Raw genomic sequence first — 18,931 nt, 5'->3', positions numbered from 1 at the left:
AAGAATGCGTGGTAACCGCACCTGTTCTTGCGGGTACCGAATTTTGAAAAACCATTCAAAATACATTGTGATGCTTCTGCATATGGTGTTGGCGGTATGCTAACGCAAGAAAACCGATGGTTCCGATCATCCCATTGCGTATGTCAGTAGGAGCCTAAATAAAAACGAAAGGAATTACAGCGCGACGGAACGCGAGGCTCTAGCTGTGATTTTTGCAGTGGAGAAATTTCAGGCTTATTTTGGTTCCAAGCCAGTCACAATTATCACAGACCATGCATCCCTAAAGTGGTTCTTAAATTTAGAAAATCCCTCAGGACGACTCGCCAGATGGGGTTGTAGATTATCACAGTATAATTTTGTTATCGAACATAGGAAGGGTTGTGATAATGTAGTTCCGGATACCTTGTCGAGACTCATACACGTAGATGTAGTTGGTGATCGTAATGATAACTCTAGTCAACAAGTTTTGGTAGATGACTGGTATGACAAAACATTTAATGGCTGTAAAATCAATCCAGCAAATTTTCCGAATTTTTGTATTTTGAACGATAAACTATATCGTTACAGTAAATGTAAATACCAGCTTCTCAGTGAGTTCGACTGGAAAGAGGTAGTCCACAAGAACGACATCCTTAGAATTATGCAACAAAACCATGCAGATGCAACTGCAGGTCATTTTGGTGTGTTCAAAACTCATCGCAGATTATCCCTAAGATATTTTTGGCGTGGTATGTATAAGGACGTGGTTGAGTACGTTAAGAATTGTGATACTTGCTCTGCGTATAAACACACGACATCAGCCACTCCAGGTCTGCTAGGGAAGCCTAAAGTCTGCGAGAGACCTTTTCAGGTCATTTCGGCTGATTTAGTCGGACCTTTGCCTAGGTCTAAATCAGGATTTACATTTCTTTTTGTGGTGACGTGTTGTTTTTCGAAATATACAATGTTGTTTCCGTTACGGCGTGCCACAGGTGCCGCTGTTGTTAAAGCGCTAGAGAATTTTGTATTTTTGAACCATAGTGTTCCAGAGACTGTGATTGTGGACAATGGGTCCCAATTTACAGGATCTGAATTCCGTAATCTCATTAAGCGTTATAATATTCCGAAATTACACTACACACCACTGTACACTCCGCAAGTTAACCTTGTTGAGAGGTACAATAAGGTTGTTATGACTGCTGTAGCCGCTTTTGTGAAAGATAACCACAGGTCCTGGGACGAAAACCTGTACAAGGTCCAGTTCGCCATAAACAGTGCGGTTAATGAATCCACTGGATTCTCCCCGTTCTTCCTTGTCCACGCTAGAGAACCGGTTTTAAATGGTTCCTTCTATAAGGACACGGATAAGGAGTACGAGGCCGGAATTCCAAGGGAGGAATACGCAGGAAAGTTTGGATCTTTGGAGGACATATTTGGTCAGGTTAGGAGAAATTTGTTTCAGGCTCATGCAGAGTATGCAACGCATTACAACTTAAGGCGTAGGTCTGCAAGCTATTCTGTTGGGGATATAGTGTGGAAAAAGACCTATCCACAAAGCGACGCTACAAATTTTTTCGCAGCTAAGCTGGCACCTAAGTATGAAAAGTGCAGGGTTGTCAAGGTTTTGTCACCTTTGGTTTACGAACTAGTTAGAGTAGCTGACAACCACCCAATAGGCACTTGGCATATTAAGGATATTAAGAAGTAGATATTTGCCATTACTTAGTTTGGTCTAAACTGTTTGAATATTTAAGTTATCAATATTCAATTAGGAATTTGAATGAGTGTAGTGATGTTCTGAGTTAACAGTTACATTACCATGGTTCAGTTGAGGAGGAATGTAGTGGATGTATGTAGGGATGAATATGTGATGATTGGAATGTTTGTGGTAGACCAACCGGTTGAGAAAGTAAAAATGCAAATATCGTACTTTGGGGATAACGAAAAGGGGGGGGTTTTGTGTTTTGTTTTCGTTTTCCTTCTAGATAATGGATCATTTCTGTTATTTTTCCGATTCTGTTCCGAGATCTATTTTCTAGGAGAGTTATTTCGTTTTTTTTTCTCATATTCCGATTTTGATTCGGTTTTATTTTTCCGAATGGGATAGAGAACGGTTGCCATATCAGATGGACCCGTTCACAACCAGTTTTTCCGTATTTGTTGAGTAACAAATATTAAGATGGTAGTTTAAAAGAGTGAACCACCGTAGGCCTAGACGCATTCTATCAGTCAGCTGAAGAATGATGCCAAGATGTTTCCACTCAAGTGTCTTAGACACCATGAAGTTTTTTTGTATATATTCTTTTTAGAAGTTAGGGTTGTGTAGTTAAGTATAATGTATAAAACCTTACACTGTTTTCAGTATATTTATTTTGTTAGACAATTTTCCTTGTTAGTAGTAGATGTGCGTTCACGCGTAACTTCTGTGTTTTTTTTTTGTTTGTTTCAGGCAAATTGTTAGTAGTTGTTGGATGACGCTGAGGGCAGCGTGGTTCAACCTGTTGAACCTTTTCGTAGGAGGGGAAGTATTGTGACGTTGTAAATTTTGAACTACTAATTAGCGTTTCGCTTTTAATTAAAATCTATTTTGTTCAAAGTATGTTGGTGCCACCTAGCATCAAGGTGCAGAACTACGCGTGGGTCGATGTTCAGAGTTCATTCGAGCCACAATAGATGGCGTTTGCTTCGTTGTCAATTGTCGTAAAATAAAACAAAATAATTAAATAAAACCATAATATCATTTGTTTATTGTTAAGTCATTAACAAAACGGTTCTTATAATATATCCTTAGGTTCCGCAAATATTCAAAAATGAATTGGCTTTATGATCAAACTAACTGAGAGCGGCCACACTCGGGTTGCGTCTGGCAACACCGATTGATGAGATTTAGAATTTTCCTGGAGTCAACATGTGAAGACGAATTTTTTCGTTCCAGGAAAATCTCACTTCTCTTCGCCCATGGCTTCGCCTGGGAAAATACAATAGTTATAAATTTTAGTCATCCTAACGTATTTCGATGTTTCATCAGTTATGGTGAGTGAAAAATCAAGTAATGTGGATTCGACAAAATGGCGGTTTGGTTAGAGAAAATCCTAATTTTATGATTTCTTTCAGTTCCAGTTATTTTAACTTCCCAAATAAATGAGGATAATGGGTTGTGGGTGGACTTCTGAAAACCATTGGTGGCTAGGAGTTCAATAGGTGAGTTGTGTTTGATCGGAAAATTCCACGTGTCGAAATTTTCACACAGCACAAATTATAATCTTGTTTTTCTTTGTTACAGGGTTTACGTTTACGTTTACGTTTACGTTTTAGTTTTCGGTTTTCGTATTTATTTCTTTTGCACATTCACGTTGGCAACTTAATTTCTATGGATAAGACTTGGTGAAAATCTTTGTAATGAAACATTTCGGTTGTGAAGAATCAAATAAATTGAGTTTTGGATCTTGGCCGATGCCGTCCAGCTACCTTGCAGTCTTCGCACCTACAAGTAAGCAAATGTTTGTATCCTGCAACAGTTTAGTGAACCTTCTTAGTGTATGTGTACAGTAAGAACCCTGTCTTTACTACTGAGCTTTTATTTTGAAACAATTTTATGAATTTTACTGTGTCATTGTCTATTCCATGCCAATGGCATCTTAAATTTAAAACATAGATTTTATGTACTATCTACCTAAGGCATTCTAATGTATCTAAATTAAGTCTTGGCATTAAGCTAGAATAACTAAGCATTATTAGCCATCACTATGTATTAAGCGACCCCGGTAAAAGTTACATTAAAAACAATTTTGCCTAACATCTAGCAAATTTCATTTATAACACCTCATATACATTACAAGGGAGTCGACGGCTAGCTTCTATTCTTTACTAGGTAGATAGATCAAGTAAAGTAAATTATTATTTTCCTCTAATCTTTGTAAGGTGGTAGATTATTCCGTATCCGGGTATATTTCTATTCCGACCAATTTACCACCCTTACACGCCGTCGTGCAATACCTAATACTTACCTAGTATACACTAGATACAATTACACGTTACGTACCTACTATCTTCACTTGTGCTTAGCATTTATAGACCAGCGCTTGGCTGCAATCAGACCTGGTGGCAAGTGATGATGCAGCCTAAGATGGAGCGCGCTTGCCTAGCAGATGCCTATTCACTCTAGACTTAAAGGTACCCATATTATAATTGGAGGGGAAAACTCTGATGAAAGGGTGTTCCAAATCTTTGCGGTTTGGATTAGAAATGAGGAGGCGAATCGCTTCGTACGTACTGTGGAGTTTTGACTACGTTCCTACGGGTGCAGACCTTGGCGATGCCTTGCGGTACGATAGTAGAAGGGTGAGGGAGAAACCAGGTTGAAAAGTTCTTTGGCACACTCTCCAAAATTATGCATTATGGATGTGTAGTGTGTTCGTTTCCGCCTCCTATATCCGACACTGCGCCATAATTTATCTATATTAGGTACAATGCAGCTCCTTGATACATGCTAGTCCGCAATTTTTGATAATGTATTTAAAACTAGCTGCCCTTGCGAACTTCGTTCCGCCTAACAGTCGATTCAAATTTTTTAAATTTTTCTCTCCGTAAGAACCATCCTCGTACTTCAAGGAATTTTATAAAAAAAGAATTAGCGAAATCGGTTCAGCTGTTCTCGAGATTTGCGATGAGCAATACATTTAGTGATTCATTTTTATATTATAGATTATATTTTAACATTGAAGTGTACGTAAAACACTGTAAAATATAGTAATGTATTCCGTCACCCACTCACCCGGTAGGTACGGGAACATAAGTACTCGACTTTTCTTATCTTTGGCATAAAAATTGATGTAAAAATTACAGATGTAAATGTAATAAAAATTACAGGTGTAAGTAATTAAGTGAGTTTAGATTTCTCAGCAAAAAACTATGCATTTCCAAATTCCATGCGAGTTTTTCTTCATTTTACAGGAAAATTCTCAAAGATTAAAAAATGCTAACAACCCAACAAACATCCTCTCAAGCACTGTCATATGAAGTAATTTAGAAAAACAACGCTGTAATCTCCACATATGCATGTGCAGTCGTCCTCAACAACAACAGTTTGTGATGCACACACAGTAGGAGAGGAGAAAAACGTTGCAACTTGAAGCGCTCTCCGAGAACAAAGCCTTAATCGTCCATTCACTTAGCCCGTAGTGTAGTTCTCTGCAGCCAGGGTTGACAACTCAAACTAAGTATTTTTATCCTACTTGCTCGGAAATTGCTTCATTGTTAAAAAAACCGGCCAAGTGCGAGTCAGGCCGCGCAACGAGGGTTCCGTACTACAGTCGTATTTTTTCGACATTCATATAATATTAGGTAGAGAGGTATGATACTGGCACCACACGCTCGCCGAGTGAAGGCCAGCGGCGGCGATTGCGAGTGTGGCGAAGGCCCACTCGGGTTCTTGTCGGTCCCAAACGCCTCATTCGAGTGTGAAGTGCTACCATCAGAAGTGTCAACCCTGTGGCCAGGTGCGGTGTGCACTGTGCAGGAGCGCCGGGTGCGGGTGCGGGCGGACGCGGGGCGGGGTATTGACGGGGCCGGCCGGGACGCGGCGGCCTTGGCCCGATGCACCACTGCGCCCGCGGTTAGCTACCATACAGTAGAGGAATGAAAGGTGCAGTTTTTCGCGATAGGTTTTTTTATTTTATTTTTATTAATAAGGTTCGCTAGCGATTTTTACAAAAATGATCTTAAATTACATAAAGTTCAAAATATTTGAATTGATGGTTTATTTCTTTAAAGATTACTTAATTATTAACTGCGGCAAAATGAGTAAGTAAATTAAGTAAGTACCTACCTACTCTTTCTTTGGTAAAATTAAAAAGGCGTACCTAGGCACAGTCAACGAAACATTAAAAACGCAATCTCTCATTGGCTCTAACTAGTCAAGTCATGTGACAAAATTACATTTTCAAGTTTGGAAAGACTGAAAAATACAAAAAAAACTAATTTTCATTTTTATCCAACTGTATTATAACTAACCTGTGACTCTACAGTGCACACTCTCAAACAAATTATTTATAATGCTTTTGAGCAACGCCTGTAATATTCCTTTGTGCAGTTTACGCTGAATTCGGGTCACGAAATATCCCTGCAGATTGCTCTATGTCTTAATTTCTCTTTTGTGGTCTACTTCCCAACTTGTCCAGCGTTTCCCTGCGACTCATGTGATGCCGTCTGTCTATTCCCAAAATAATAAAAAACCGAGGGTTCCATACTACAGTAGGTACACTTTGACATTTGAATTTGAGTTGATTTGAGTTTTTGAAATTTTATCATTTTTGACATACGTATATAAAAAACTATAGGTTTTAGAATGTACAAGTAAAGCCCTTTCATTTGATGCCCTACTTGGTATATTTATTACTTTCAATGCTGAAAATACTAATATTTGTTCATAAACCCATTTTTTTTCAGGATGTAAACACAAATTCACGGTTGTCGGATTTTCCCCTTAAGTGTGCTATAAGACCTACCTACCTGCTAAATTTCATGATTCTAGGTCAACGGGAAGTACCCTCTAAGTTTTTTGACAGACAGCCAGACAACGAAGTGGTCTTATAAGGGTTCCGTTTTTCCTTTTGAGGTACGGAACCCTAAAAATTGTGATGTAAATCACTAGCTAAAACGCGATCCCACAATAGAATAGAAGTTGCATAAAAGCTTATTATCTTACATAGATATAATAAAACGAAGACATAGCGATCGCCGTGGAGACCCGCAGTTGGTTCGATGAGCTGCGCGGGGCTGCGGAGTGAACGGCAATAAATTTATAAAATTCCGACGTCCCATTCGACACAAATTGGCTCGCGCACCAGCGCGGTGCATTTGACTTGCAAATCCAAGTAAAGACTCCATTGATATACGAAACCGAAGATACTTTGGCTCTTACACAATGATTTATCTCTGAGGCTACAGGGTGGTATGCAGGGTCGGCTCCCATGTAACGCCCGGTAGCAATCCCTTCGGGAACTCTTAGGCAAGTTATATTTTAATAATATAAGTAATAGGAAAAAGTCAAAACCCTTAGTTTTGCAAAATTAATCAGGAAACTACATAATAGGAATCTTAATGTACCTATAAAAGGAAAAGCTGACTGACTGATCTATCAACGCACAGCTCAAACTACCGGACGGATCGGGCTGAAAGGTATGCAGATAGCTCTTAAAATCTTGATGTAAACATCCTCTAAGAAAGGATTTTTGAGAATTAAAAATCCTAAAGGGTTACCTAAGAGGGTAAAATAGGTGAAATTTGTGTAGTCCACGCGGACGAAGTCGCGGGAATAAGCTAGATGTCTATATTTCTTCCAAGCTCTGTATCTTCGTGTGGGATTGTGAGGCGCAGTATTCATTGGCGGCGCGAATTCCGCAGCTCGGAGTTGACACAAAGGTCGTTGTCACTTGCTATTCAGAGGACTGCATCGAACAACGAGCAGGCACGAACGTGCAAGCGAACTTGGGTTTTGTTGTACCTTCAATGTAATACCCAGCGAGGAACTTTTAAAAATGTTTACAGCATAAAGAAGACGACCACTTTTTGTCTGGAACCGTTTAGCAACCACCGCGCTGGTTGAACATGCTTATATAGCTTATCGGTTGATCGGCAAACTTATTTTAGCCCTTAGCTGCGATAGCCTAGTGCTTAAGACGTCCGCTCCCTGTTATGTCCGTTTGAAGTATGTATTTAAAATATCACTTGCTTTAACGGCGAATACAACTACCTAGGACAAGTAATACAACTTGGTAGGAACAACTTCGACAAGGAAGCTGACAGAAGAATACAACTGGGCTGGGCAGCATTTGGTAAATTGCGTCAAGTCTTCAATTTGTCGATACCCCAAAGCTTAAAGACGAAAGTCTTTAATGAGTGTGTCCTACCTGTGATGACGTATGGCGCTGAGACGTGGACACTGACAGTTGGCCTTGTCCACAAGTTCAAAGTCGCTCAGCGGGCTATGGAGCGGGCTATGTTGGGTATCTCTCTGAGGGACAAAATCCGTAACGAGGAAATCCGTAGAAGAACCAGAGTGACCGACATAGCCCAACGAATTAGCCAGCTGAAGTGGCAGTGGGCAGGCCATGTCTGCCGCAGAACCGATGGCCGATGGGGCAGACGTGTTCTGGAGTGGAGACCGCGTATCAGCAAGCGCAGTGTGTGACGACCTCCAACCCGCTGGACTGACGACCTTAAGAAGATAGCGGGAAGTGGGTGGATGAGGAAGGCGGAGGATCGTGTGTGGTGGCGTGCTCTTGGGAAGGCCTATGTCCAGCAGTGGACGCAAATAGGCTGATTGATTGATTGATTGATTTAACGGCGAAGGAAAACATTGAGGAAACCTGCACACCAGAGATTTCTCCCTAATATTCTCAAAGGTGTGTGAAGTCTGCCAACTGCCACTTGGCAGTTTGCAGACTTGGCACTGCCAACTGCAACTGAGCCGGCGATGGATTTATCACGAAGATGGTGATGTTTTAACCCAGAATATAGCTAAACGATCGCAGTTCGTAAATCAGCTTGAAAGACATACACATAGCGTGCCTGCAGCCATTACCGTACTCGCCACACCTCGCATTGTTTATCAGTCTAAGTATACCCTGTAGCCGGTAATAGCCGGGGATGGTAATGACATAGCTGCCTTATTAGCCGGTGCAGGCTTTATTACCAATCACTCTAAGGGCACTGTCACACTAGGACACCAGTGGTGGCGCGACTAGTCGTGCTACCACTATACCAAAGACTATACATGTTGCAAATATTCAGTAGGTACTCATTAATAACTTTCGGACTCAAGCTTCTTTTCCGGGGGTCCGGGGTTCGATCCCAGCGGTGGGCAGCTGGGCACGCATATCTAATTATTTTCTTGCTTGCTTGGTAAAGGCAAACATCGTGAACAAACCTGCATGCTCTATAATATTCTCAAAGGTGTGTGAAGTCTGCTGATCCGCACTTGGCCAGCGTGGTAGACTGTGGCCTAAACTCTTTTAATTCGGAGAGGAGACCCGTGTTTAGTAGTGGGTCGGCAAAGTATAGTACACGACAGGTCGAGATGGCAATCGAGGTGGGAATGAATCGCATACGCGCACAGCCACCACGCTATCCCAGTACGGGATAGTGCGGGTGACGTGCGGGTGTGCGGGGCGTTCCCCCGCCTCACACCCCGATGGCCATCTCGACCTGTCGCGTAACGTTTTTAGGTAAGCTGTCTTCAATTTATATTTTCCGAGTCGCCGCGGTGTTATAAAAGGGAGTGAGATAATGTTATTTATTAAACGGTCCAAGTTGAAATTAAATGGCGGCCGAGAAAGAAATTCCGCTGTTATTAGTACAGACGCTCTGACGGTCTAGAGATGTCCCTTCTTGTATTATCGATAAATGAGTATATTTTATTTTAAAACCGTTCCCCATAGAGCGCGGTCAGATTACTGCATTCCTACCGCCGCGCCGCCATACACTTGTAATGTTTATTGAAACTAAAAACCGGCCAAGTGCGAGTCAGACTCGCGCACCGAGGCTTTCGTACTACAGTCGCATTTTTTAGACATTTTGCACGATAAATCAAAAACTACTTATTATGCATAAAAATAAATAAAAATCTGTTTAAGAATACACAGACAAAGTGGCTAAATAATTCTGTTGTACACAATCTCTAAACTAAACTAAAATGATAGGTACGTCTAAATCTATAGCTATCCCTTTCACAGTGGCGTGCACAGGATTTCAAGCCAGGGTATGCATTTAGGTATGAACTTATTTTCCGGCAGGTTTTAACGAAAAATAAGCATTGATTAATTACAATAAGGGTAAGCAGTGCGTTTATGCCTCTATCAGCTGCACGCCACTGCCCTTTCATAATGTTGCTTGCAGAAAAAGATAGACAAAATTTTGACCTGTTAATTTAGTTTAGGTTTAGAAATTGTGTACAAGAGAATTGGCCCCAATGTCCACTTGGTTTAGTTATCTTACTTTAAAAGTTGAAACTTTGAAAGTATCTACTAATTATTTTTTCACGAACACATTTTTTTTGGGATATATATACCTAACCAGTAATTCACGGTTTTCGGATTTTCTCTTTACGTCTGCTATAAGACCTACTGACCTGTCAAATTACCGGATTCTAGGTCAACGGGAAGTACCCTGTAGGTTTCTTGACAGACCGACAGACAGACAGACAACATAGTGATCCTATAAGCTTTCCTTTTTTCCTTTTGAGGTACGAAACCCTAAAAATTCGTATCAGAATATCGATAGTCCAATAATATAACTAAAATTTTGCCATCTCTATCGTTTCTCCAGCTAAGTAAAGGAAAGAGAGTCATAAAATAAAGTCAACTTTACGACATCCGTGGCGGACAGCGGGTGGGGGGCGGGAGGGGTGGGGATTTTTTTTCAGTATTTTGCGATGCTATTTTCAACATCTAGATTCCAGCTTTTAGAGGATATTTTTACACCTCTATTTTTCAACAACAAGAACACATTGAACGTGTTCTGCATTTTCGCAAGAGACCTATATCTAGCAGTCTCTACAACCGCACCGCACGCCACCGCAAACAATTCCACCCTCACCACCTGGGTGTCTGGAGCACTTCGACCACCCGTTGTGCCAGATCCTTTTTTCAACCCCCTTCGGCGGTACCCATTAGATTACAACATGGGGTTATTCAAGGTACCAACAAATTCCTGAAAGGCCGGCAACGCATTGGTGGTTCCTCTGGTACTGCAAATGTTCATGTGCGGCGGTAATCACTTAACATCAGGTAACCCGCCTACTCTTTTCGTCGCCATTTTTATTTTTTTATAGCTTATATAGCTTGCACTCCGGGGAAGGACATAGGCTATCTTTTATCACGGAAAATCAAAGAGTTCCCACGGGATTTTTAAAAACCCTAAATCCACGCGTACGAAGTCGCGGGCATTAGCTAGTAGGTAATAAATTATACTTTTGCATTTGTAAGATGATATAGTGGTAATAATTTTTATGCTAACTTAAAAACTAAAGCTACGAGGGTTCCAAACGCGCAGGTCTATGAAGAGCCCACAACAAACTCAGCCGGGTATTCTTTTTACTATCACCACTTTACAAGATCACTTGAACTTATTAGAAGTATCACAAAAGCCGTTAAGCAACTCCCAAGCTTTCTTATCATTTAAATAATCCTTTACATTGTAACAGGTATACCTAGTTTGTCAAGCCTGTAGCTTCAAAAAAGAGATTGAATAGCGACTGAAAGTAAGAACTAAATGTTCTAGCGGAATCTAGTGCATCTATAGTACCTAGTTCCCGTGTACTATAAAAGCCCGAAGTTGTAAGTAGGTTAAATGTATTCGTGCGGAAGATGAAATTATGAAACTTTGCTCACCCAAAGAACAAAGTTAATAAAACAATCCACGTTCATTACAACTTCCATGATATTGTTATAATATTATGATTAACTAGCTTATGCTCGCGACTTCGTCTGCGTGGACTACACAAATTCCAAACCCCTATTTCACCCCCTTAGGGATTGAATTTTCAAAAATCCTTTTTTAGCGGATACCTACGTCATAATAGCTATCTGCATGCATTTCAGCCCGATCCGTCTAGTAGTTTGAGCTGTGCGTTGATAGATCAATCAGTCAGTCCTTTTCCTTTTATATAGTAGATATTTTTTCGCGTTACCTACTCTAACAGTACACGACAGGTCGAGATATCAATCGGGGTGGGACGCCTCTCGCACCCACACACTGCCCCGCGCTACCCTTTTTTTTTTTTTTTTTTCGAGGGGGAATCTTCTAAAGATACCCAATCGGGTTATGTGGGATTTCTACCCACTGAAACCCCCTCGGTGGCCCTCCTCAGCGCGTTATTGAGAGGCTCCGGGAACTCTAAAGAACGTACGCCGCGCCGGTGCCTCTCTCGCGCGACGCCCGTTGGACACAACCTGGCGAAAGTGCAGCTAGTCGCGACCTCGAAGTCCTAGCTTGCCCCTCCAGCCAGCCTCCTCCTTCTTGAACATTACTGTTTCACAGAAGGAGACCACTGCCCGCCATACTTCATTGTCCTCCAGCATTGCCGCTATGACAGCCGGTGGTGACAAGTCTCTCCCTATGCAGCCGACCAGGGTGCACCGCTCGGACTCCCAGGTAGGGCACTCTTCAAGCGTGTGCTGCGCGGAGTCCAACCCCGCGCTACCCTAGTGCGGGATAGCGCGGGCGACGTGCGGGTGTGCGGGGCTTCCCTCCTGCCTCATACACCGAACGCCATCTCGACCTGTCCCAAATTATACTTAAAACTCACTTCAATTTAATATGCGATATGAGTCCCTAGCTTTTTAATAACAGCAACCATCGTTTTTTCAACTTTTAAAAATACTTAATTAACCGTAGGTACTGCTTACCTTCTATGTTGGTATAATGGAGGTAACATTCATGCATAACAAACGACTTCAGTGTACGAGTAGGTAGTTTGGGAGATACAGGGAATGTTCAAACTAATTAAAAAAAAACATAAGTTACTAATATTATAAATGAGAAAGTGTGTCTGCCTGTCTGTCTGTCTGTCGGCTAGCTTTTCACAGCCCAACAGTTTAACCGATTTTGATGGGTACAGAGTTAGCTTACATCCCGGGGAAGGACAGGTTACTTTTTATCCCAGAAAATTAAAGAGTTCCCAAGAGACTTTTAAAAAAGCTAAATCCACGCGGATGAAGTCGCGGGCATCATCTAGTCCTTAATAATTTTTGCTATTAACTTTATGGTGGGTATAACGTAGTTAGGTAGGGTAGTTGTGAAGTTAGGTCTCGTAATGGCAGTTTGCGATGTAATGGCTTCAGCGACAGTTACGGTGGACGCGCGACATATCACTCTGATGATTATATACAGCTTTATTATATTAGCTACTTTATACGTGGCCGTCCGCCGCGTCCGCCGCCGTCCGCCGTCCGCCGTCCGCCGCGTCCGCCGCGCCCGCGCCGGCCTCAATAAGTCAAAACTACTATATTAGCCTCATTTTCATGAGACCATTTCACATGCCGTTAATTAATAAATTACTTACAATGATTAATTAAATCTAAATATATTAAAGAAAAAGATGACTGACTGACTGCCTGACTGACTGATCTATCAACGCACAGCTCAAACTACTGGACGGATCGGGCTGAAATTTGGCATGAATATTATGACGTAGGCATCCGCTAAGAAAGGATTGTTGAAAATTCAACCCCTATGGGGGTGAAATAGGGGTTTGAAAGTGTAGTCTACGCGGACGAAGTCGCGAGCATAAGCTAGTCTACTATGAACACCAAAATCGAAAAGTCCCAAGGTGCTAGAACGTTGACATCTTACCGGAAAGCGCAGCGTTGGAACTAGGACCTAGATGGACAGCTGATGATATCAAATAAGTAGCAGGGAGCCGCTGGATGGCGGCGGCGCAAGACCGTAGCGTGTGAAAGGAACCTACAAAAGACGTACGTCCAGTCGGTTGACGACAACGGTGAATAATTATTATGTGCTATAAGTAGGTATTTTCTACAGTCTATTACATAATTCTCGATAAGAGGCTATCAGTGGAGAATGGAGACGGTCTAAAATGTTCACAAGCAGCTATCTAGAGGCTCTCAGCGCGGAGTGAGGGCTTTTGACCCTCGGAGCCCCTCCCCCCCCCCCCCCCCCCCGGTCTAAGGCGACCTGTCACTTATTACCCACCCGCGTGCATAAAATATGATGCCGCTTAGCACTTGTCCCTCCCGCTGACGATAAAGCGACTAGCTATCGACTATTTTCTCGCTCAAGAAACGTAGGTATATACTTAATCGACGTATGACTGCGTGAAAAGAGACAAGCTAAATCCATACTTCCATACTAGAATATTGTAAATGCGAAAGTGTGTCTGTCTGTCTGCTAGCTTTTCACGCCCCAACAGTTCAACCGATTTTGATGAACTCTGGTACAGAGTTAGCTTACATCCCGGGGAAGGACATAGGCTACTTTTTATCCCGGAATATTGAGGAATTCCCACGGGATTTTCAAAAAACCCAAACCCGAAGTCGCGGGCATCATCTAGTACCTACTTAATATTATATTACTTAATAGTTAATCGCTGATTGTTCACACTTCACACTAATAAGTTTGAGTAATAGTAATATTGAGAAATAGAGTAAAAAGATTACTCAGCTGAATTTGTGTTTGTGGGCTTCTTCTCAGACGTTTGAAATCCTCTTAGCTTTAGTTTTGGGTCTACGTAATTATTGATCACTAATAAAATTACTGATTTTTTTCTTGTGATGTAACCACAAATTCACGGTTTTAGATTTTTCCCCTTATGTCTGCTATAAAAGCTATCCTGCCAAATTTCATGATTCTAGGTCAACGGGAAGTACCCTGTAGGTTTCTTGACAGACAGAGACACACAGACAGACAGCAAAGTGATCCTATAAGGGTTCCGTTTTTCATTTTGAGGTACGGAACCCTCAAAACAAGTGTTGTAATTTGTTAGTCTCTGAGATGAAGATTGTGGTTTGATAGTGTCGTCCTGATAGGGCCGATCGATGTTGCTGATAATGTAACAGATCGACACACAAAATGATACAACTTATCAGATCTAAGGGAAATGAAGCAATCAGTTGTGTGTTTGTATTAGTGATAATAACTTGTGAGTTATACGACAGAATATATTTCATCCATACTTAATATAATAAATGCGAAAGTGTGTCTGTCTGCTACCTTTCACGGCCCAGCCGTTCAAACGATTTTAACGAGATTTTGTACAGAGATAGCTTGCATCTCGGGGAAGGACATAGGCTATACTTTTATCCCGAAAAATCAAAGAGTTCCCACGAGATTTTAAAAAACATAAATCCACTATAAAAGAAAAAGGTGACTGCCTGATCTATCAACGCACAGCTCAAACTACAGACGGATCAGGCTGAAATTTTGCATGCAGATAACTATTATGACGTCGGCATCCGCTAAGAAAGGATTTTTGAAAATTCAACCCCTAAGGGGGTGAAATAGGGGTTTGAAATGTGTATAGTCCACGCGGACAAAATCGCGAGCATATAAACTAGTCATCTGTAAATTGTAGGACAATGAATATCTTCGATTGGACGTTCTTCCTGGTATCAAAACTCCTCCCAATTCAAGTGGTACTGAAGGAGGGAGTCTTGGAGGGAGAGGTCGTGAGGAGTCGCTTCGGAAGTCCCTATTATAGCTTCAAGGGCATCCCTTATGCGGAACCACCAGTCGGAGATCTACGGTTTAAGGTAATGTATTCTTGCTTGCTAAAAAAAGTAGTGGATAGCCTAGTGGTTAGGACGTCCGCCTCTTAATCGGAGGTGGGGGGTTCGCTCCTGGGCACGAACCTCTAACCGTTAAAGCACCGTTAAAGCAAGTGTGCTTTAACGGTGAATGAAAACAAAGAGGAAACCTACATGCCTGAGAGTTCTCCATAATGTTCTCAAAGGTGTGTGAAGTCTGCCAATTCGCACTGGGCAGCGTGGCTAGACTATGGCCAAAAACCCTTCTGTCTGAAAATGGACCCGTGCTCTGTAGTGAGCCGGCGATGGGTTGATCATGATGATGATGATTCTTGCTTGAATCCAAATTATATATAATTATATATAGGATGAAAATACCAAATTAAAATTTTTCCTTTGCACAAAATATTAGATAGGTAATCAGTTTGGCTGTTTAAAGTGGAAATTCTTATAGCTAATACATAAACTCAGAACTCAAACCCAAATTATTTATACAGAATAGGTAAAATGTTAGCGCTGGACCCAGACGACGGGGAAGACCTCGACAAAGCTGGATGTCAGTCATATTGAACGATCTTAAAACAGCCCAAATTTACCCCATGACGACCCAAAATAGAACAACTTGGAGAAATATGGTTAGGAGAGCCGACCCCAACTAACATGGGAAAAGGCTAGGCATATATATTATATAGAATAGGTAAAATTTTACGCTTCCTGATTGTCAAATTATTTTTTTGTAAGATATGTTATTATAGTGGTGATAATTAATACGTAGGTACTTAAAACTAAAGCTACGAGGGTTCCAAATACATACCTACTTAGTGTTTGTGGCACCATTCCATTTTGTAAACCGAAATCATTTCGGTAACTTTTTCAGGCGCCCGTCCCGAAACAGCCATGGGCGGGAGTTCGCAACGCCAGAGAGCACGCTCCAAAGTGCTACCAATACGAACTATTCACCAACGAAACTCGACCCCCGACAGGAAGTGAGGACTGCTTGTATCTCAACATCTATGCTCCTTACATTGCCCCATTCAAGGCACTACCCGTCATGGTCTGGATTCACGGAGGAGGATTCGCCAGTGGCAGTGGGAACGATGACGAACAAAGTCCTGAATACCTCATGAGAAAAGAAGTTATCCTAGTCACCTTGAACTACAGACTCGAGGTCTTGGGCTTCCTCTCCCTCGACACGGAAGAGATCCCTGGAAACGCTGGTATGAAGGACCAGGTGGCTGCTCTGAGATGGGTGAAAGAAAACATAAGGAAGTTCGGTGGTGATCCTGATAACATTACAATTTTTGGAGAAAGTGCTGGAGGTGCAAGCGTCTCCTTTCATCTAGTTTCACCGATGAGTAAGGGTTTATTCAAAAGGGCTATAGTACAAAGCGGTGCTCTAACGTGTTGGTGGCCAATAACGTTTCGAGCACGGGACAGAGCGTTAGCTCTTGCAAGAGAATTAGGGTGCAGTTCCAAAGATGATAAAGAAATTTACGATTGTCTTAGTGCCCAACCCGTAGAATATCTAATTTCTAAACAAATCAAAGTTACTTATATCCAATCAGCAAAAGCGTCTCCAAATGTACACTTCGGTATCGTTTCGGAAAGACAATTTGGTGATAGTGAAAGATTCTTCTCCGGACACCCGTATGACGTTCTCCGCGATGGCATTCACGAAGGTGTACAGATAATGAATGGTTACACAGAAGACGAAGGGGTATTGTATTTTGCAACAGGCGTCGATGCTGATGAGGTTTTCGCACAAGCTAATAAGTTCAATGAGTTCTTCGTTCCTGAACCCCACACGACTAATACAACTTTAGTTACTCAAATGGAAATCGGGGAAAGATTCAGAGAATTTTATTTAGGAGACAAAATCGCAGCGAAGGAGACGGTGGATGAAATGATGAAATATTTCAATATGGAAGTATTCGTGTACGGAATAATGGCGCTACAAAAAATTGTCGCCAAAACTACTGAAGAGGCAAATTACTTGTACAAGTTCACATGCAAGTCGGAACTAAATATGTTCGCGCGACTGACGGGCATAGACTCGTTGTTTGCCCATAGAGCGGTGGTGGCACATGCTGACGACCTCCCGTACCTTTTCCCGCTACAACCTGGATTTGGTCAGGAAATCGATATGGATTCGAAAACGTTTAAAATGATAGATCAAGTAACTACCCTATGGACTAACTTTGCCAAATATGGGTAAGTAAAAGTACAGTTTATACATTAACTATTTTCTAAGGTTTGTTATGTTTGTGAGTTAAACCTTTAATAATTTTTCAGGGAAATTGTGCAGATCTCGATCGAAGTTTAGTATTAAAGAACAGTCATCTATTAATGTCCTATTACTATCACAGACAGACCTTGCTCATACCGCTGGAATCAAGGTCTGTTTGCCTGTTAGTATGTTACGTTTGTCCATAATAACTCCAAAACTTTTCAATAAATTATAATGTCAACTGTTTTTAACACGTTTTTACTAACTCGCTTTTTTGGTCTGTTTCTTTGTTTGTCTGTTCGGAACAAAATATCTTGTAATCGACTTGACACTAACTTCCCGTTGAGCTTGAGGCCTGATATTTTAAACATAGACGTCGGGCGAGTTTCCATCCTTATGTCGTCGACATCCCATCTACACGCACGAAACGTTTCGCGTCATCATTCCTCATACGATGATACGTATGGCTAAGGTTTGGAATATTCTTCCACGATATGTGTTTCCTACCAATCACAACCCGGGTATCGTTAAAACAAGAGTGAATAAGCATCTTCTAGGTAAATGCGTCCCATCGTAGGCCACATCATCACTTTTCATCAGGTGTGATTATGGACAAGCATTTGCCTATAGTGAAAAAAAAAGAATTAGACTCGATGACAATGCAACATTAACTTTTTTTCTTGTTTCTTTTAGTAATCCCACCCCTGATGACAGTTTGGGCGCCAAGTGGCTACCTTATACAATAGAGAACCAGGACTATTTGGACATTGGCGAGGATCTGGTACCAGGCACGTTCCCAGAACAGGAAGACGTGGAGTTTTGGGAGGATAACTTCAAAGAGCATTTGCCTAAACTAGTGCCTTAATCATGGAATTTATACCTACCTACTTCTATTTTTATTTTTATTTTATTTTTTTTATTTTTCATGTACTGAAATTGTAGTTACATAGTAGTAATAAATTAAGTTACATTGGAAATGCTTATCTCTAAATCGATATTTCTTCCAGCTTCCCACCTCGCGCCGTACGGCGTCTGCGGCGTAACCTGGAAACTATTTAAGAACGTGTTTTTGAAGAGCTATAAATGAGCTTATTTAATTTATTTAAATTTAGTTTTAATAGTAGTAATGAAAAAAAATTACGGTTCTGGTGATGTAAAGTATGTAGCCACCTTTACGCCATAAACGAGAGAAACACGTAAGAGTTACGTCATATTGTTTACGTGTAACGTGGGCGGCGTCGGGATAAATATTAAATTCTGGCAATAGGTATTCATACGAAGACGTGCTCGAACCTCCTCATCAAACATTCCTTTGAGCTGAGTCGCACAGTCGCACGGAACCCTCCATCACGTTGCGCGAAGCGGTACGGGTACCTTATGTTGTGAAATAATTCCCACAAAACCGCAACTCAAAGCCCCATTTAACCCTCTTAGGGGTGGAATTTCGAAAAAGGATGCCTAC

General features: G+C 41.5%; 1 protein-coding gene across 1 annotated transcript; it reads left to right on the top strand.

Moving 5' to 3' along the window:
• Window positions 1–15,073: 15,073 nt before the first annotated feature.
• Window positions 15,074–18,334, top strand: LOC117986718 (juvenile hormone esterase-like). Its single transcript, XM_034973591.1, has 3 exons — window positions 15,074–15,248; window positions 16,120–17,453; window positions 18,163–18,334. Exons 1-3 carry the CDS (start codon window positions 15,075–15,077, stop codon window positions 18,332–18,334), a joined length of 1,680 nt encoding a protein of 559 aa, XP_034829482.1. The 5' UTR covers window position 15,074.
• The last annotated feature ends 597 nt before the right edge of the window (window positions 18,335–18,931 follow it).

The sequence above is a fragment of the Maniola hyperantus genome, chromosome 11 (assembly GCF_902806685.2).
Source record: "Maniola hyperantus chromosome 11, iAphHyp1.2, whole genome shotgun sequence".
Classification (NCBI taxonomy): Eukaryota; Metazoa; Arthropoda; class Insecta; order Lepidoptera; family Nymphalidae; genus Maniola; species Maniola hyperantus.
Note: the sequence above shows the minus strand (reverse complement) of the source record. Positions and strands in the feature narration are given on the sequence as shown.

Bases quoted from the DNA above. Each gene is read 5' to 3' on its own strand.
- LOC117986718 (XM_034973591.1), top strand. From the start codon at position 15,075: ATGAATATCTTCGATTGGACGTTCTTCCTGGTATCAAAACTCCTCCCA. The intron at 15,249-16,119 runs GTAATGTATTCT...TAACTTTTTCAG, and splicing joins TCGGAGATCTACGGTTTAAG to GCGCCCGTCCCGAAACAGCC. The intron at 17,454-18,162 runs GTAAGTAAAAGT...TGTTTCTTTTAG, and splicing joins ACTAACTTTGCCAAATATGG to TAATCCCACCCCTGATGACA.